The sequence below is a fragment of the Durio zibethinus genome, chromosome 19, assembly GCF_047325235.1.
Source record: "Durio zibethinus cultivar Kanyao isolate XHJ-2024 chromosome 19, ASM4732523v1, whole genome shotgun sequence".
NCBI classification, from domain to species: Eukaryota; Viridiplantae; Streptophyta; class Magnoliopsida; order Malvales; family Malvaceae; genus Durio; species Durio zibethinus.
The window spans coordinates 24657685-24678411 of NC_143180.1; the positions used below are offsets into that span (position 1 = coordinate 24657685).

Here is a 20727-nt window from a genome sequence, read left to right on the forward strand (position 1 = left end):
ATATTCATTAAATACTCACGAGATGAAAATGAGAATAGATTTGAAATATTCGTTGAGTATAAAAAGATGAATATAATATAAAAATTTAAAATTAGGATGAAAAATATTTTACCCATCTCATATCTTATCTATTCATATCTTTAAAAGGATTGTTGGATGTTACTTAAATTGATTCTATGAATAGATTAAAGTTTGAGTCTTATTTTTTTAATGTTAAGTGCTTTTTCATATAACAAATTTGGCATTTTTTTGGGTTCTATATCTTATGTTATAATGTAGTAAGGATAATGAAGATGACCCATACCTAGATTATTCAAGAAGGAAAAGATGAAGATAAGATATAAATTGATAAGTCAACTCAATAATTAAGATGTTAATTTTCTATATAATATAAACCATATATAAATATTTGAAATTGACATACCTATATATAAGTTTAGTTTCTTTTTAGTTCAAAATGTGCCATAAAATCTTACACTTTTTTGTTTTTAGAAATTTAATTCCTATAGTATTATTTTAAAAAGTTCAATTTTTATAATATTATTTTTTTTAAGAATTTAATTTCAATCGTCAACAATATATAAAAACTAAATTTCTTAAAAATAATAATGTAAGGATTAAATTTCTGTAAATAATATTGGAAGGATTAAATTTCTGTAAATAATATTATAAAAACTAAATTTTAAAAATTGTATAAAAACCTATGTGACATTTTAACTTTTTTTTTTTTTTTACTATATATGGGAGCCATAAAATCATGTAAAAAGACAAGTGAAACAATTGCTGTAAGATTATCCAAATAACACATAATACAAATGTTGTTGAATGGTATTCTTTTATGAATTATGAAAAGTCTGTCTCACTTTGTCAAATTAATTAATAAGGAATGAATTTTGGGTTTTTATTATGTATGTATTTTTGCCATTGGTTCTTAAAACACACACTTCCAATTCTCCATGACACCCAATCCATTTGTTGTTTTCCTCAATTTTCTCTCCACTTATAAAAGTCAAACATTCTAGTTATTTTATCCAATCTCTAGAGAAAATTATTATTTTATCCAATCAAATAAACTTTCTGCCTTTAAAAAAATAAAAAATGAAAAATAATATTAAATATTATAATTAAATATACATCTTACACTCTTAAATAAATATGACGATTTGTGTATTCGTATAATGTACATATTAAAATTTATATATTTATATACGTATTATATTTTATATCAATACAAAAATATAAAATATATATTTTTAATTTTATTAATTTATATATAATTATTGTTAAAATTTTAAATCATGTTATTTTTTTTTATATATTTTATGTATCATATTTATGTTGTGTTGGATTTTAAATTATCAAACCTAATCTTAAAAATAATAGAGGTGAAGGGCTGGGCCTAAGAAAGAAATTTTTTAGAAGGAACAAAACAATTTCTGGACTAGGAATTCCCAAAGCAATGGCCCAACTAATCACCCATTTGGGGTCCATTGAACTTGGGTAAATGATAGCCCAAGTTTATTAAACAAAAGTCAAGAATAAACAAAATATAATCAGCCTGATTTATGAAAAATTATTTCATAAATGATCGAATTCAAGAGTTAACACATGCTTATTTAAGGTATATTAAAAAGCAAAAATATATAATATAATAAAAAAAAGCACATCTAACATTTTTTTATACCGTTTTTACATCCGATATATATATATATATAAACAAATTTATGATTTATTACCAATTTTTTGTTGATGGAAAAGGATGATAAGAAGTTGATTTGTTGTGCAATTGTGATTAGTAATTTATGTTGTTTAGGGTTTAGGGTATGATTAAAGTTGATTGATTGAAGCCAATAACGTTAAGCCTCATTTTTAGCTTCCAATATAGGGGAGAGGGGTGAGAAGAGCTTTGAATGTTGTAATGAACATGGAATTGATCAAATTATGGGCAGTCATGCAATATTCACTAAAATGTGGTGTAAAAGCTTGACAAAGAATCATATATGTCTTGATTGATGAGGTTAGGCAGCCTACACTATCTAAATCTATTGGGCCCAAGGAATTATAACCTTGTTGAGAGCAAAATATCTCACGTCATAGTAACCAGACAAATGCGTATCTTTAATCAAATTAGAGGAGAAACCACAAACACTGAGAAAGAAGAATCAAATTTTACTAGGAAGGAAAGGATCGATTGTTATTTTTGGTAGAATGAGCTAGACCTGCCGATGAGTTGGGTTGGATTGGATTCGGATAAAATTTAACATGATATTTTAATATTTTAAATAAGTTCAGATCCAGTTTAATCTGATTTTTTAGGTTTTATATTTTGTCTAAATCCATTACAATGGATGATAATAAAATTTAAATCTGTTCAAAGCACTAATATTTAAAATTAAAAAAATATTTTATTTTATTTTTTGTAAATTATTAATTTAATTAATTAAATTTATGAGTCATTTGAATTTGAGTCCAATTTAATTTTGTTGAATATAATTTAAAATTGGATTATTATTTTATATAAAGAAAAAAAAGACTTTATCCTATTATAAATCATAAAACAAATGAGTTTTATCTATTGTAAAAAATAAAATAAATAGACCTTATCTAATTATGATAAAAATATTTTTTTAATTTTTAGATTAGGTCTGGTTGACCTGGATTTTAAATGATGAAACCTAAGTTTGACATTATTTTTTAATGAGATCTTATTGATTTGTCCAAATTTATTTAATGAACTTAATATTCATATTCATATTCAAACCATTCAAAATTTTAAACAAATTTTCAATTCGGACAAATCGTCTGATCCATGAACAAGTTTAAAATGAAGTATTATGTTATAATGATAAAACAAATAAAATTTAGGGAGCCATGACTAGAGGTGTAATCAAGTCGAGTCGAATCGATATAGTGAGAAGCTTGAACTCAAGCTCGACTCCCAATTCGTGCTCGATACTCGGCTCAAACTCAATAAGTTTCATTTTTCTAGCTTAAGCTCGATTCGTGATCGAATTTGAGCTACTTGAACTCGTTTGATTAAGCTCAAAAATATGTAAAAATAAGCTCGATTCTTATACTCGACAAGAACTTAATTATTTATGTTCGAATTTGAGATATTTTATTAATTAAAATAATAAAAAAATTTTAAATATAAAAGTTCGATTTAGCTCGGGAGCTACTCGAGTTGAGTATAAAAATACTCCAACTCGACTCAATCGATGAGTTGAGCTATTCGAACTCAAGCTCGACTCGATAATAATCAAATTTAATTTGAGTTTTATTCGAATCAAACTCAAATAATTTACGAGTATTAATGTATCATTTACACATTTAACTATGACTCTTACTAATCCTCTAATTATGTTTCTCCTTCAAAAAGAAAAAGAATTTTTTGAAAATTAAAATAAAAAGAATCGTGTGGTTAAAATCAAATAATCTTAAAATTAACAAAGCTAATAAGAAATAAAAATGGAAATAAATTTTTTAAAAATGCCGTTTTAACAATTTCTTTCCATCAATATTTAATTAGAATGATTAGTTATCAATAAATATATAATAATAGCATGAATTTGTGCAAAGAAAGAAATTGAAGGAAAAAAATAGGTAGATTCGTGGAAAGATCAGATTAGCTTATATTGAAACGGCAATGATTTTTGACTTTTGTGTTAGACTTAGGTTTACTTGAGAGAGACCTTTTGGTGGAATGGTGATAGGATTTCATTACATCAAAAATGTCATGGCAATCAGTCTTTTTCATTTTTTTATCAATTGTGTCGTCAGATGCATTTATATATAGTCTTGCCATGCAATCGAGTCTTCTTTCCTTCAATTGGTGATTGAAAGAGGAGGAATTCAATGAATTACTGAATATTAAAAAATATAATATAAAATTAAAATAAAACATTTTTTAATTATTATAATACATTGTGATTATCACATCCAATCTCATTATCATTTTTATTGTTAAAGTGTTAATTTCCTATAATATTATATTTAGGTTCGACATTTTTAATTATGATAAATTAATTTTAAGTTGATATTTAACATAATATTTTAATTTTTTTAAAATTTATCACATGATAAATTTTTTTATTTTTACGTATAAGCGATGAAACATATTAAAGTGATATTATCTCATATTTAATAAATATTTAATTTTTTATAATTTTATAATCAAATTGAGTCTTTTTACTTACAATCAATTCATTTTAAATTAAATACTTAATATAATATTAAAGTCTATTTTTTTTTAATGACATGTGATAGATTTTTTTTATTTTTATCTATACGTGATAGAGACTTATTGAAATAATGTTATATTACTTTTAATAAATATATAATTTTTTGTAATTTTATATTTAAATTGAATAATTTTATTTATTGTTAATTGATTTTAAATTAAATGTTTAATAATTATGGTTACATAAAAAGAAAAAAAGAAAGAAAGTAGATTCGGGGAAAGATCATATGAGCTTATATTGAGACGGCAATGATCTTCACCAAAAAAGGGTTAGGTACTGAGTTGAATGATATTTTGGCTTTTGCATTAGACTTTGGTTTACTTGAGAGAGACCTTTTGGGTGGACTGGTCATAAGATTTAAGCTCCGTTCAGGATTTCATTTCATCGAAGTTGTGATGGCATTCAATTGTTTTTTTCCACTTGTATTGTGAGATGCATTTATACAGTTTGTTGCCGTGCAATTCAATTGATGATCGAAAGACAAAGGACTTAATGAATTACAGGATCTTAAGACGGTCGATTGTCTTAATATAAAATTAAAATAAAATATTTTTTAATTATTATAATAATTGTATGAAACAATCGACTTTACACTTAATTTTACTGTTATTATTTTGTTTACGTCTAAACAAATAACTTTTTAATGATTTTAATTTTATTATTATAATATTTAATTATATCATTTAATTATTTTTTATTTTATTAAAATTAATCTTACCATTCATTCAAATCAATCTTAAACCATTAAATAATGGCCTAACTTTGAGAGCAGCCTCAATGGGTTTTAAGAGCCGCCTCAATGGGTTGTGAGGACAATGACCTTAGCTCTCTTTGCCGGACCCAGTCGGACCTGTAGACTACCCCCTAAACTGATCATCTAATTGGGAAATTTCCAGATTCACAATATCACACCCATAAATGATTCAAATTTAACAATATTTTGTAGTTCATATTATATATATATATATATATAAATACAAATTTCATTATTTTTGAATAAATTTGATAATTTATGTTATTATATCATATAAAATATTATATTTATATCATATTTTACATAAAAATTATGTCATATATTATAATTTATATTCACATGAAAATATAAAATAAAAATTTTTAATTTTATTAAATTTATTTATAATTTTTTAAAAATTTTAAATAATATTATTTTTACATTTTTTATTTATAATATTTTCATATCATATTACATCAAATTGTCAAATTTAATTTTTAGTGATGTAATGTCAATTTCACGGTAGCTTTTTTTCTTCTTATCCAAGTGTTCAACAATCATGAGAAATGTCATGAATTAATTAATGCTATGCTAGTTACTTTTTTCTTTAGTCTAGCTAGTTGATAAGTTAAGCATATGAACTTACCCAACAACTTACTTTTCTGCAAATGTATATAATGTCATTCTTCTTGTGGGCAATAAATTTTTTCTAAATTAAGATGCAAGACTCCATTGAATTTTCAACATATCTATTTTTATTGATAGAATCAATAATAAAAATACAAAACTCCTTTCTCTCAGACCCTATATCAATAATTCTGTAATCATTATATACATATCATTAGCATGCAAAAACTGGGGAAAAGAAACAAAAAATCAAAGGTATAACTATGACGACCAAAAGACAAAAAAAATGAATAAGAAATTCATATAGGAGAGCATGGAAGACCAAAGCTATCTAGTTTCTGACGTCGTTGGTTCCTTTGCTAGGTCCAGACGATGGCACGGGTCCCTTGGGAAGCATGCTCAGGATCATGGGTCCATATTTTCCGGCGAGTCTTGGAGACCTTACAAGCCCCACATGGGAGCTTCTGATGGGAACCATATGGTCACATGGCAGAACCTGCGGCTTAGGATCTTGCCCCGATTTGTCGAAATCCTCGACGGGAAGTTCAAGGTTCAAAGTTGGCTCTGTAGCTGCCAGGCCATTTGACAGAAAGCCGTTCAAAAGCCTAGCTGAAGAGAATGAATTAGATGTGAAGATGAATAAGAAGAATACAACTGCTGTGATATTCATCTTCTGGGTTTTCTGGGAGGTAGCCATTAGCGGATTTGAGAAGGAAATTTGTGAGCGTTTTAGAGGAAAAAATGAGAGAATTGAATAGAAAATTTTTGTGTGTGTTTTGGGTTCGGGTTTGATGAGCTTGAGGTGATTTTATACGAGGAGTTAGCAAGGAAGCACAACGAAATAAAAATACTTGTGTTTGTCTTTGATGAGTTGACAAAGTCATGAGTCTAGGGAAAATGGAAGTTTACGCGCTGCTTCTACACGCTACATTGACTTAATATTCTTTAATTCTCATACTTTATTTTGATTTGAGATTAGGGTTGAATATTATGATAACATTTTACTAATAAAGAATCGTTTTCCATAAAAGAGATTAGCATCTATCAGTAGTCACTTAAAAGTAGTTAGGAATATATTAAAGCTGATTTTTAAAGCCAACTTTGATGAGCTTTATTAGTTATCAAAATAATATATATGACAATACAATCACATATAGAATGTTTTGAGATCATATTATGATAGATAAATTAAAATTTTAATTTATAAGATTTTTTTGTAAAATAATTATATATTAATTAAATACTTAATAAAAAATAAAAAATACAAACAAATTCTATCTGATTAGAGATATAAAAGATAAGTTATGAGAAGAGCTTGATCATTATGATTCTCAATTTAATTGTGTCCATGGTCTGTATGTAAGTAAGAGTAATAATGATTCAGTTTGGATCGGATTTGTTTTGATTTTTTGAATATTATATAATATTATAAAAATTTAAAATTTAATTCGAATCTAAATTGAATATTCATTTGATTCGAATCGAACCGAATTAAATTTTATTGAATTGGTTCGATTTGATTTATTGGTTTTTATTTTTAAATTTTTACATATTATTGTAATATAAAATTTTAATATCTTTAGGTAAATTTTAATATAAAATTATTATTTTTATTTTATAAAAATTTAAAATATATATAAGCATTAAGAAAAATATATAATTCGGGTCTGTTTGATTTTTTTTTTATTTTTTACCTTTTAATATAAAATTTAATTCAAATATAATATATACATTTAATATTTAAATTTGATTTAAATCAAATAAAAAAATCTAAATCAAATTAAATACTTTAATTTTAAATCGATATTTAGATTTCTTTTTTTCTTTCTTTTTCATCACTACAAATAAGATGGTGACTATCGAGCGTTATCACTGGAGAGTGGGGAATGTCAGACGGAGAAGAAGGGACAGGAAGAATGCAAGGAAATACGTCAGGGTTTGACTATGTAACATGCCAGCTTTGTTCCACGATTGGACTTCCTATGCTACGCGTTCCACACTGACTTATCTCCCACGCTACCGCCCTAATCTTTTCCTTGTAATTGCCCCGATCCGTACTTGAATTTCACCGACAGTATCACCGGGCTTGAGCTTGTAGTTTGGCAATGGACTGGACCAGTTTGGTCCATCAACTAAAGCCTGTGCAAGCAATACCACCGAACACAATGCCATTTTTAGGTCCAATTTCATTGCATTGTTTATATGGTGCCACGTGAATTTCCGACTCATTAGGGCTGGCGAGTATAAGCAGTGAATGAATAATATATATATATATATATATATATATAACTATATATAATATAGTTAAAGAACTAGGAAAACATGGCTACAAAGAAGATGGATGATTTAGTAATTTATGTATTTATATTATATAAAATATTAATAATTTGTATATTTATTTTTTGTTTTACATGAAAATAATATATTACAATATATATTGATACAAAAATATGAAATATATTTTTATTTTATTAAATATATTTATAATTTTTATTAAAATTTTAAATCATATTTTTTTATATTTTTTATTCGTATTATATCAACATATCATATTTGAAATTGTCAATGAAATCACTAACACCAACCTTATTAAATAACCATAGCCATCAAGAAAACAATAAAAAGCAACCCCATTCCATAAACCAAGGTGTGTATGTGTGTGTATGTTTTTTTTTGTTTGAAATTCTTCAATATTGATAATTATTTTGAGTTTCAATTAATTATCCGTCAAACTTCATAAAAAAACAAACTCTTTTAAATTTATTTTTTTTATTTATAAAACTTGAAATCGAAATCTTACTTAAAAAAAATTAAATTTCTTTTCATTTGGACCAACATGCGTTGATAAAAGTGTGTGTTTATAGCATGAAAAACTCAGCATATATAATTTAATTTATTCAACCACTTTATATTATATTGTGTTATTTATTGCTATAGACTTATCAATCATCATGATCGTATACAACACTATTAACTAATTCTCCAAATAATTAAAGAATATCTTCATTTCATTTCTCATTAAATGTTACACGTTAATTCAGTTGACAAGACTGACACGTGTTACATGTTTCATTTTCTATATAATATCTAGGTTTATTATATGTGACTATTTACTAGTATTTATTTTGTATGAAACGTATGATTATAATTTTTTTTATAAAAAAGATCGTAATATGAAGATAAATAAAAAATTGGAAGTGTTGGAATCGATTAGAACCTCAAATTTATTTTTTAATATTGATTGTATAAATTAATTAAATTAAAATTTAAATCTGAAATGTATGGGATACTTAATTAGTTGATTTGGATGATGGGGTGATGACGTTAGTCATTCTTGGTCTTCCCTGTTCTTGTTGTTGGTTCAAATATTGCTGAACAGGAAGTCTTCACCAACCATGTGGAGACAAAGTCTTGATCAAATTTCATAACTAATAATGTCAACTCAGCTGTGACCAAACCCCACCATTTTGCTGTGTTGAACCTCACTATGTTCTTCGTAATTACTGGATCATTTTAAAGCATTCCCATATTTTGCATGACTTCCACGTAGCCTAACTAATTAATTAGCTTATTATTATTATTATAGTTTTCTTCTTCCTGTTGCTACAATGTTATCCTACTAATATTATTATTATTATTATTATTATTATTCTTTTTAATTTGAAAGGCAGTAGTACTGTTGCTTGCTACCACGTAACCAAAAGTGCAAAAGATTTGGATTTGAGAATCTTATGGGAGGCAAATTAAAGCCATCTTTAGCGTTTCAGGGAAGAAGAAAACAATTATGAAAAGCCAAAGTCATGGAAGAAAGGCACAAAATCTGTGAATTGCGAGGAGACAAATGCTTATGGTAATGGAAACCTGACCCCAGTCCTAGGAGCTAGTAGCCTTTTACTTTCTCATTATAATTATTTGTATTTATAGTATATGTTTTCTCTGATCTTATCCTCTAGATATGCACCGACTTTTTATTGATTGCTTTTTAATATGCATGCAAAGTTATATCTATTCCTTCTTTTATTATTATTATTATTTTTATCTTCCCTGCCTACTTTCTTGAATCTACACAATAAACTTTCATGTGGTATGCCTGGAAAGCAATCTGTAATCTGTTGAGCTCTTTTGGTATGCATATGTTTTTATAGGCAGACAATGTGCAGACATTGCCTTTTCTCATGTGCTGCATTTGTCAAAGGTGAGCTGAACTTAGTGCAGATCAGCTCGCGGATATGCTATAATCTTTTTCACATGAATTAATTAATAACTTTGATTTTTCATTACCAAAGAAAAAGAAAAAAATCAATTTACCATACTTTTTCAATCCCACGCTCCGGGCCTACTTTTTTGTGAATCTAATAATACTATTTTATCTCATTATAATCATGATGCCACCAAGCAAGTGCCCTATAAATTATTAACATGGGGAACATCTTAACTTTCTTCATAAGCTTGTTCTCCTTAATGTAAGAGCGACCCATTTGTGAAAATGGCAAAGAAGGAGCTGATGAAGGCCAGTTTTCTCCTGCTTGCAGTACTGCTTCTATTGTCCATTATGTTTCAATGCCAGGTGGCTAGCAGCAGCAGGTTTATCTGGAGTTGTGATCCTGCATGCCAGATGGAATTAACAGGAACAAGAGAGCTTTTAGACCACATGCAAGATTATTCAGGAGATGTTCCAAGCATCCCAGGTGATTATGATTACAATAATTTCTACAGAAGGCAAGGTGATGTTCCAAGCCCAGGAATTGGTCACTGAAGTGATGATATCAGTTAGAGTGGCATCTCTAGCTGGCTGTTGTTGTTTTCTCTTTCCATCTTCTTAAAATGATTTTGTTTTTCTTCCCCAGATTTTCTCTTCCAATTCATCTATATATATATATGTGTGTGTGTGTGTATGTGTGTTCCTTGTTAATATATAAAATATACCCAACTTCTGTGTTTTTGTTTGGTCCTATCAGTAAAACATAGACAAAATAAAGTGATATATGTATGTATTACTACTATTGTAGTTGAATGGTTTACAAAGTCAAATCATTTCTGTAATTTTGAGATAAATAAAATGGAATAGATTGTAATGACAGTGGATTTAGTTGTGCTTCTGATGGAAATTGGGAAGTGACGTGGTTTTGAAAACAGAATAGCACAATGATTTTGACAGTCCGATTAATCAAGTAACAACTCAAAGCAAGGTTGCCAAGTCCTTTCACCCCTGGTTTTGCATGATAGATTTGGGGCGGCCAAAGGATAGTTTCAATGGTCCAATTTACTTTCGTTGAGAAGTTAACATCATGCTGTGCAATTAATTCTACTCTCTATGTTGCTTTCAGACAAAGGGATGCTTACAGGCTTAGTTTTTACAATTCCCCATGTCGCAAACAAAGCTTAGCAACTTTCTATTACAAGCCACACAAAATAGTACTGAGCTAATCAGGCTAAAAACAATTTTCAACTTGAGAATGGATTCCTGGCTATATTTGCAGTTACCGCTTTTGAGATTTATTGAAAAGAACCATCATATCTCAAATCCCTATGCATCACTATCTACCAAAGAAAATTTTGCTGCTAATATGGTCATGCATAGGGAAGGCAACTTCCCATTCCCAATTCCGTGTAATGCATTAAGAACTTTGGGCTTTGATTCTCTGCCAGCTCAAAACTGTACAATATTTTCAATTTGGGCTTCAAGTTTTAATTTGACCATAAAATTTGGACAGTCCAAAAGCTTCAAGATTTGATAAAATCAAGGAGAAGGTATACCAATATGACCAAAAAAAAAAAAAAAACCAGATATTTGTGATATTTAGCCTTAGTCCCGAGTCTCACACCGACATGTCCAGGCTGCTTGATGTTGCCTGTAATAGCAGGGTCAGGTTTATTGCTAGCTCCAATTTTCAGTTGAAATTCTTGATTTGTAATTGATCCAAACAAAGATACTTGATAAAAACTAGTTGCATTGCTTGTAGGGAAGATTAATTTTTGTTGCTACCCATGCTAGTAGTGAACATATGGGCCATGGCTATTTGGTTGCAATAATCAATGCCAATTATAGCTGTAGAGAAATCTAGAGAGTAATAATTAGACATGGTGTTTCTTGGTAGCTGGATGATCTAAACTGTTTAGGTTGATTTAGGGATAGTGAGAAGTGATAGATCACTTTTGCAAATTTGAACAGGATTACATATAAGCATCTTTATCCAATTAACAAAGGCTTTCTTTCCCAGTTTTTGTTGAATTGAGGCTACTGAATTCGAATGCTGAAATGTACAATCATTTGTGTTAAATCAAGAGGCTCAGGTAGGTGGAAATTGTATGAACTTCTTGAATTTAAGTTGTTTTTTTTTTTTTCTTAATTTAATCAGTGGTAATTGCTAACTAGAGAATTGTTGATGCCAAGTTTTTTCCCCTTGATGTTGACACTATTTGAATTGGATGCTTCAAGATCATGTTAGAGGTAGGTGCCATGTTGACCATTTTGTTTTTTAATATTGGATTTTATCCTGTGATTCTTCTGTTTATCTTATTATACTAAGTCATTCCAACTTTTCTCAATTTTATTTTGAGAGTTGGTGTGATAGGTTTCTCCATTGATTACTAGTTACATTATTAGTTTTAAGTTGGAAGCTTCAAAGAGTCCAACCATAAATTTTGTTTTATTTGAAAAAAAAAAAAAACGTTGAGCCCAAGGTTCTTGCCTTTATTTAGTATGCGATTGTTTTGAAATGCCATTGATAAATTATTTTGATTTTGTCAAACTTGGTGCACAAATAGGAATTGAGCACTTCCTTGTGCTTTTAACTTTTGTGTCTTGTCTAACCTAACCTAAGGGGCCTAAGCTATCCTACTGATGAAGCTTCTCTCACCAGCATGCGCTTTCTCAAACCCACAGTGAATGGCTGGTAAGTTGTTGCTTTCCATTTGTGAATGTGACTTCAAACCCTCAGAATTAATGCTTGTAGGTATAGATCATGCAATGCATCAAATTCTACTGTCACATGAGAGAGTTGGACAGCTTTCAATGGTTTTTTTTTTTTGTTAAATCCATTAGGGACAGAACATATATATGTGAGAGGGAAAAAACTGTACTGTAAGTTTTTCAATCACATTATCTATGTAGAACTGTGAATTTATCTCTTTTACTTGATTTTTCTGCTTAAAAAATTAATGCTTGAATTTTAGTATTAGTGTGAAGTTTGGAATATTGACCTTAAGGTCATATATTACCGACATAATACTTAAAAATAACTGAAAGTTTAATGGTCTAGAACTGGGGCTGGGGGTATAGTTTTTCTTTCTTTCTTTTGAAGAAGCGAGCATGACATGGAAAAAACAAGCCTTTCGTTCGGTTGAGATGCTGCTTTTGTGCTCAAATGATTTACATTTGAGGTGAACATGACATGGACAAGACCAAAGTCCAAAGGCTATATTTGTTTAGTGCAAATATTCCTGCTCATGTGAATCTCCATTACTATTTTGTTTTTTATGTAGAAAGAATGCGCCTTTACCAATCAATTTTCATAGAATCGAATCTCTATAGCTTCTTCCCACGTTCTCTAGAAAGCATGCTCCTTTACCAATCAATTTTCATAGAATCAAATCTCTATAGCTTCTTCCCACGTTCTCTAATCTATTCCCATTTCCTTTTCTTAAGTTTTTTTAATGCTAAGTTTTATTCTCTTTTACTGAACAACATTCGCCATTGTCGGTTGGTACACAAATTTAACAGCTTCTGGTCTGTTCATTTAACCTTCAAATCCATCCAAAACCGCCATTCCTTGCTGCCTTCAATCCTAAAACATCACTTCCTTTCATAAAAATCAAATCCTTTCTCATGCTTATAGTTATAGACCTTTCCCATATTAGGTGCTATAGTAGAAGTTTCAAGCTTTTCTTGGCTTTGGAGCTAAATGCTACAAGGGTTCCATTTGGTGACCCCTTGATTTGCCAGAAGCATTGATTTGCCAGAAGAAAAGAAGATAAACTTACTCGGCCACTCAGGTAAGTTTCTTTATATGTAGTTATGTATTTGTTTCAATAAAGGGTTGGATTCATGAGGTTCTATCTATCATCTATGGGAGGTGCTACAGCTGTTTCGAGAATGAAGTTTAATATTGATAAAAATAGTCAGCCAATCTGAAAAGATAGAACCAGTAACATGATGGGAGATGATGCAATCAAAAGGCTATTTTAGCTAAATGTTGATATGGACAAAGTGGATCTGCAAAAGGGGAGTCCCCCTTGGGTGTATCAAAAGAGAAAAAAAGCAGAAAAGCGATGACTTTGTTGTTGTAATAAGAAGGGTTAGGAAAGGCTGGCAAGTTAGTGCATTTGGATAATATTTCTGAATGGTCTAATGGGGGGAGGTAAATTGGTTTTGGTTTCTTTCATTTGCTTTTGAGTTACTACCAAACCCCATTAATTTAATTTAATAAGAGCAGCTTTACCTTTCTTTTAACTGCCAAAAAACAGTTTCCCTGCTTTATCAAACAAAGGAAAATGAAAGGTGTGCTTAAGTTAGGTAGGAATTTGAGAAGGAGAAAGTTACGGTCTTGTGGGGTATAGTAAACATTGTAACATTGACAAGCCTATGAAAAAATCGTCCTTCAAATCCGCTTTATACCCGTGGGCACTTGTTTGGTTGTTGGTGTGATATATAATCTTTGTAAATGTAACTATCGTTGAATCACGTGATTGTGCTTTCTTGTTGCCATCCATCAAGATTCTCTTATTTTATTCCCTTCTCTTTCCCCTGTAGAAATTGGTTGGAAACTCTTTTGCATTTGCGTGTATATATATGTTTTTATGTTACAGTTATACATTGGTTTTTCCTGTTTGTTTTTATCTTCTTTTTCTTTGTGCTTTATGGGTTAATACTGTCTGAGGGTTCAAAGTTTGGTCTTTTTGATTGAACACTAATTAGAAACAGTGAAGTATCAGTTTCTTCCACTATACATCAACCAAAAAACAGAAAAAGAAAAAATTATTTTTATATAAAAGAAATGGAAAGGAAATAAATGAGGGTCCTTCTGCATTTAAGAGTTCTGTCTGATAATTCTAGTGTAGTTGAGCTTCAACCCCTTTTAAGGTTCCATAAATTTTCTAGTAATTGGAATCTGGGGTGTCATTTGGCTACATGTTCTTTCTTTTTATGAGATTTTAAAGATGTACTTAGTTTTCTAAAAGTTTGGTGAGTGATGTTATAGAGGTATGGAAGCCATGTGGGTGAATGTGACATGCTTTTTATCTCCTCTATTTGCGGGTGCATAAAGTAGGGATATGCGTGGATATCCTTGGAAATTTCATCTTCAAAGTGCATTGGTTTATTTTATTCTTTCTTTCAAATTCTTGGTGTTGGATTGTGCCACTTAAGTTTGGCATATGTTTCAGTGTTAATTTGCAGCTAATTGTGCTCACTTGCAAGAAACTCAGGCTGAAGATTGAGGCAAAATTATCATGGATCTTGAGTTTGGAAGGTCCTTGGATACTTCAAAGGTTTGTGTGTTTAACTTTCAAAATATATATATCCATCTACCTTTCTAAGTTATTGGTCATTTAAATTTTTTTTTGGAATAGGTAAACTTAGATTACATGGTCGAAAGATTTATGGAGTTATCAATTGAGTTACATGGTTTGGGTTCATTAACTTAGCTGACTTATAGGAAAGTTGCTTATTCTGGAATTTTGTTGCAGAAGGATTCTTGGAAGACCACATTGCTTTTAGCATACCAAAGCCTTGGTGTGGTTTATGGGGACCTGAGTACTTCCCCTCTTTATGTCTACAAGAGCACATTTGCTGAAGACATTCAACATTCAGAATCAAATGAAGAGATTTATGGTGTTCTATCTTTTGTCTTCTGGACTCTTACTTTAGTCCCCTTATTCAAGTACGTGTTTGTGGTTCTTCGAGCAGATGATAATGGACAGGGTAAGCACTTTAAACAATTCTGATGTCCATATCATTTAGCCATTGAATTGAAGCCTTTTATACATGATTTTGATTTTTGCAGGAGGTACTTTTGCATTATATTCTCTGATATGCCGACATGCAAAACTTAGTCTTCTGCCCAACAGACAGGTTGCTGATGAAGCACTCTCTACATATAAACTTGAGCACCCTCCAGAGAAAAAAAGCAGCTCAAGAGTAAAAATGTACCTTGAGAAGCACAAGGTCTTGCACACTGCTTTACTAATCTTGGTTCTCCTTGGTACTTGTATGGTAATTGGAGATGGAGTTCTCACCCCAGCTATTTCTGGTAAACCTCTTAGCAGTCAGTTGCTTAGATTTGCAACTGATTTTTCTCAGTCACTTACTAATTAATCTATTCTTGTATATGTAGTTTTCTCTGCTGTGTCTGGCCTCGAGTTATCCATGTCCAAGGAACATCACCAGTGTAAGCTCCTCAGCTTGCTATTTTAGATCTTGTTCTCATATTTAAAAAGCATTAAGTCTCTAATGTTATGTTGGAACAAACCTTCTTTCATATTAATCAAAAAACACTTTTCTTATTAAGTGTAAATTAGTAGTGTGTGTAAAGGCGAGAATGTCAGAGCAGGGTTAGTTGCCTGATTATTAATGATCTCAATTCGGATTTGGGTTGATATTCATGTTCCTTCTTGGTGAGAAAAAAGAAAGAACCTGGAATAGAGGAGTGTGGTGGTAGGCTTATGGTGTCTAGTCTTTGGCATAACTTTCTTCCAAGTGAATTTCAGCAAAATAAATTAGTTGAAGGAGTAGCTTGGTGCTTCCTTTTTGTCATTCAAGTGATAAATGGGTAGGGAAATTTCGCTTGTCATTCTCATGTAGTTAGTGAAGAAGAGCCAGTTGGCCTGCAGGGACCATTCAACAGCAAGTTGTGGTCTGGAATTACCATATCCTACCCTTTTTTTTGGCCTTATCTGGTCCTCTTCCATTCTGTTTTTGGAATGCTATGGTTTCATAAGATTGATGGAACGGAAAATGTTGAACTTGGTGCTTTTCTACTGTTCAGGAAACACGGTAAGAGAACAGATAAAATATTGAAGTTATTAGATTCTTGAACAGAATTTTGTACATGATCATTACTCTTTTCACAATTTACAATATCTTAAAGTGGAAATGAGACATTATTCTGTTGGTAAATTGTTATCCAGATAAGACATTTACTCCTTTTTTATTTTACTAAAATGGTTGATTAATATTTTTTCTAGCTTAATGCTAGAGCGTACAATCTATTTCATTAACATGGGGTCTGATTTCCACACCAATTAACCTATAATTTTGTTTAAACAATAAGCTACATTTTCTAGTCTTTTACTTTCTTCCATCCTAAGGTCTCGTTGATCTGCCAATATTATATGCCAGTTTTTAAAAAGATAAGTTATTTTTTATGTGTAGCTATATTTAGTTTAGACATATACATAGTTAATTCCAGTCTTTGCTCTAATTTGCTGCCAGCTTATCAGAAATTCATGCCCTCATTTGCAGATGCAGTTATGCCAATCACTTGCTTCATTTTGGTGTGTCTTTTTGCACTTCAACACTATGGTACACATCGGGTCGGATTTTTCTTTGCTCCAGTTGTGTTAACATGGCTACTATGCATAAGTGCCCTTGGCTTATATAATATAATCCACTGGAACCCACATGTCTATCAAGCTCTTTCTCCCTATTACATGTTCAAGTTCTTGAAGAAGACAAGGAAAGGTGGATGGATGTCTTTAGGAGGCATACTGCTCTGCATAACAGGTGATTTTGGAACATACATACATACGATAAATTTTGATAAGTTCAATGTTATCTCCTTAGTCAAAAAAATTTGTGCCTGGGGCAAAAGTTGATTTTTTTTTTCTGTGTTTAAGGTTGTTCATGGTCATGATAAGATCATTATTTGACATTATTGGATGAAGTATTCTGACAAAGTGGAGCAACCTTTTCACAATTATCATTGAGTTAAACTGCTAGTGAATATCCATATCCTTGGTAATGTGATCTGGATAGGTTGTAACATTAAAAAGTTATAGTCACAAAATACTCAAGGCAGGATACCTTGTCCTATCATTTTGAGCTGAACATTTCACGTGATATAATTTGCAAGGTCCATTATAATAGCCGCAGTTACTTTAGATAAGAAGACTTCTGTACTGTATCCATATTTTGTAGTCTTCAATCTAAGTCATCGGTCGACCATCTGAAAGTCTTGCTGAAACTAAACAGAACCTTAAGTTTGGTTCATTGTGACAATTGACAACCAACAAATGCCAATATTCTGCTTGATTATCCTGCAGGCTCCGAGGCAATGTTTGCTGATCTTGGTCACTTCTCTTATGCTGCAATTCAGGTAACTCTAACATTAATCCTCTTCTAAGTTTTGATTGAATAACAATGTCTTACCTGTTCATGTAAGGTAAAAGAAAGCTGGCTACTAAAATGAAATTTAACCTGTCTTGCCTCAGACTGCTTTTACCTTTCTGGTTTATCCAGCCCTTATATTGGCATATATGGGCCAAGCTGCTTACTTGTCTCAACATCACGATACGAGTTACAAGATCAGTTTCTATGTCTCAGTTCCAGGTATACCTGATCATCTGTTACTAAAACCAAGAAAAAATGGTAGGAATCTAACTAATGAAATAGGGAGATGTAAATTTCAAGTCTGAGCATCCAGTCCCCCAACTTATCCCTTTTTCCACGAGCTAAGAAAAAAAGTGCCAAAGATAAAACAGTGGATTGATAGTATAACCTCATTGAGTCATTTCTAATTTTACCCAGCTTAAAATATCACTCGTTTGCATACAATCTGAATTCATGGTTGTAGACAAATAGAGTTGATTGCTTAATGTTTGCGTACAGAAAGTGTGAGGTGGCCTGTGCTAGTAGTAGCAATTCTTGCTTCCGTTGTGGGAAGCCAAGCAATCATTAGTGGAACATTCTCAATCATCAATCAGAGCCAATCACTTGGTTGTTTTCCTAGAGTCAAGGTTATTCACACCTCTGACAAGATACATGGCCAGATTTATATACCTGAAATCAATTGGGTGCTCATGATCCTCTGCATTGCTGTGACCATTGGATTTAGAGACATAAAACACATGGGGAATGCATCAGGTAAGGTTAAACTTCATGTGTCCCGGATAATGATTTTCTAACATGTAATTAAAAATCATTTCCTTCCTAACATGAAGTCCATTTTTTTTTAATTCTTTGGACGATTATTCAGTTGGCCACTACCTCTTGATTAAACTTGATCCGAAAATGGTTTTAGGAAGATCTTTTTATATTATAAGAAGAAACAGAGAAGTTTGATGCATTGCAATTTTGTTCTCATTTGTATCAGGGTTGGCAGTGATGACTGTGATGTTGGTGACGACATGCCTCACCTCCCTAGTTATTATCCTCTGTTGGCACAAACCTCCAATTGTAGCTCTTTCCTTTCTTCTTTTCTTTGGTTCTATTGAGTTGCTTTACTTTTCAGCTTCACTCACCAAGTTCACAGAAGGTGCTTGGCTCCCTATACTCTTGGCCCTTTTCCTCATGACAATCATGTTTGTATGGCATTATGCCACCATCAAGAAATATGAATTTGATCTCCACAATAAGGTATCACTAGAATGGCTATTAGCATTGGGTCCAAGCTTAGGAATTGCTCGAGTACCGGGTATCGGCTTAGTTTTTACTGATCTCACCTCAGGAATCCCTGCTAACTTTTCTCGTTTTGTCACCAACCTTCCTGCCTTCCACCGCGTCCTGGTCTTTGTGTGTGTGAAATCAGTACCTGTCCCCTTTGTGCCCCCGGCTGAGCGTTATCTTGTGGGCCGTGTTGGTCCTGCCACTCATCGTTCTTATAGGTGCATTGTTCGTTATGGATACCGAGATGTACACCAGGATGTAGATTCTTTTGAATCAGAGCTAGTTGCCAGATTGGCTGATTTCATCCGCTATGATTGGCTTCGGAGCCAGCACACTAATCCCTGTACTGAGGATGACTCTAATGAATCAACGAGTGAATGCAGATTAGCTGTGATTGGGACATTGGCATTTTCTGGCACACCAGCTTTTGAGATTGAGGAAAGTGTGCAACCAGCAAGTGTATCTGTTGGATTCTCAACAGTAGAGAGTGTAACAGATGTTATCGAGATGGAGCCTGTGCGTGCTGTTGAAAAAAGAGTTAGATTTGCCATTGACGATGATGATGATGACTCCGAATCTGATGTGCGGACTGATATGGAGGTGAAGTTACGAGAAGAGCTTGAAGATCTATTGGCAGCCCAAGAAGCTGGGACTGCATTCATACTAGGGCACTCACATGTTCGAGCAAAGCAAGGATCTTCTGTTTTAAAGAGATTGGCCATCAATTTTGGGTACAATTTCTTGAGAAGGAATTGCAGGGGACCAGATGTGGCACTTAAGGTGCCACCAGTATCTTTGTTAGAGGTTGGCATGGTTTATGTGGTGTAAGCTTCTAACTAATTTTTTTAGCTTTATTTAATACAAATATGACGTAGTAAAAGAGGCGTACTTGTTGATTGACCTGTCCTGCAGAGAAAGTGATAACTTGTTTGGGAGAGATTCACTCCTTTCTTATGTCTTATTATGAAAGTGTCATTCTCAACCTGCATGTCAGAGTCTTAACAACATGCAATTACTCCTTACCACAAGTGGTTTCTGATCAATCTATATTTCCTAGCTACTATCAAGTAAGTTCACCCAAAAAAAAAAAAAAATCTTACTTCCATGGATGCACATTTACCGGGTGATCATGCTTATTTGGTATCTGTACATTTATGGATATTAGCACAATCCTATAGAAAAATATGTCAATCACATGGGTTATTAAATCAGATATCATCAGTTTTGAAAACAGAACTTCTGAACCTTATCCGTGGTGTAATGTTTGATTAATTACATCACTTGTCCTAGAGATGTAAATCTTCCCATGTTTTCCTCCAAATTAGAAGACATATGTGATAGCACTTACTGACATACAAATAAAAATAATAATAAAACCTGGGTTTTCTGCTGGCCATAAATTTTTTATGAAGATATTTCTGGTTTATTATGTCGTATATGTATGACACAGTTCAAAACCAAGCCAAGCTGTCCTCCCAATTTTAATAGTTTGGGAAAAGGCCACGTATTATTCCTCTAGCCAT

At 31.4% G+C, this 20727-nt stretch overlaps 2 protein-coding genes across 4 annotated transcripts; one reads left to right on the forward strand and one right to left on the reverse strand.

Moving 5' to 3' along the window:
- Positions 1-5706: 5706 nt before the first annotated feature.
- LOC111309689 (uncharacterized) lies at positions 5707-6401 on the reverse strand. Its single transcript, XM_022908691.2, has one exon. It carries the CDS (start codon positions 6296-6298, stop codon positions 5933-5935), a length of 366 nt encoding a protein of 121 aa, XP_022764426.1. The 5' UTR covers positions 6299-6401; the 3' UTR covers positions 5707-5932.
- Positions 6402-11430: 5029 nt separating this feature from the next.
- Positions 11431-20192, forward strand: LOC111310042 (potassium transporter 2-like). Of its 3 annotated transcripts, XM_022909133.2 has the most exons (12): positions 11431-11466; positions 11823-11895; positions 11978-12052; positions 14986-15090; positions 15289-15523; positions 15606-15851; positions 15936-15989; positions 17063-17323; positions 17863-17915; positions 18031-18148; positions 18428-18682; positions 18912-20192. In XM_022909133.2, the coding sequence occupies exons 4-12, from the start codon at positions 15052-15054 to the stop codon at positions 20030-20032; spliced, it is 2382 nt and encodes a 793-aa protein (XP_022764868.1). In that variant the 5' UTR covers positions 11431-11466; positions 11823-11895; positions 11978-12052; positions 14986-15051; the 3' UTR covers positions 20033-20192. The 3 variants fall into 3 exon arrangements, with proteins under 3 accessions (XP_022764868.1, XP_089605077.1, XP_089605076.1); XM_089748951.1 differs by lacking the exons at positions 11431-11466; positions 11823-11895; positions 11978-12052 and adding an exon at positions 12407-12497; XM_089748950.1 differs by lacking the exons at positions 11431-11466; positions 11823-11895; positions 11978-12052 and adding an exon at positions 12947-13596.
- The last annotated feature ends 535 nt before the right edge of the window (positions 20193-20727 follow it).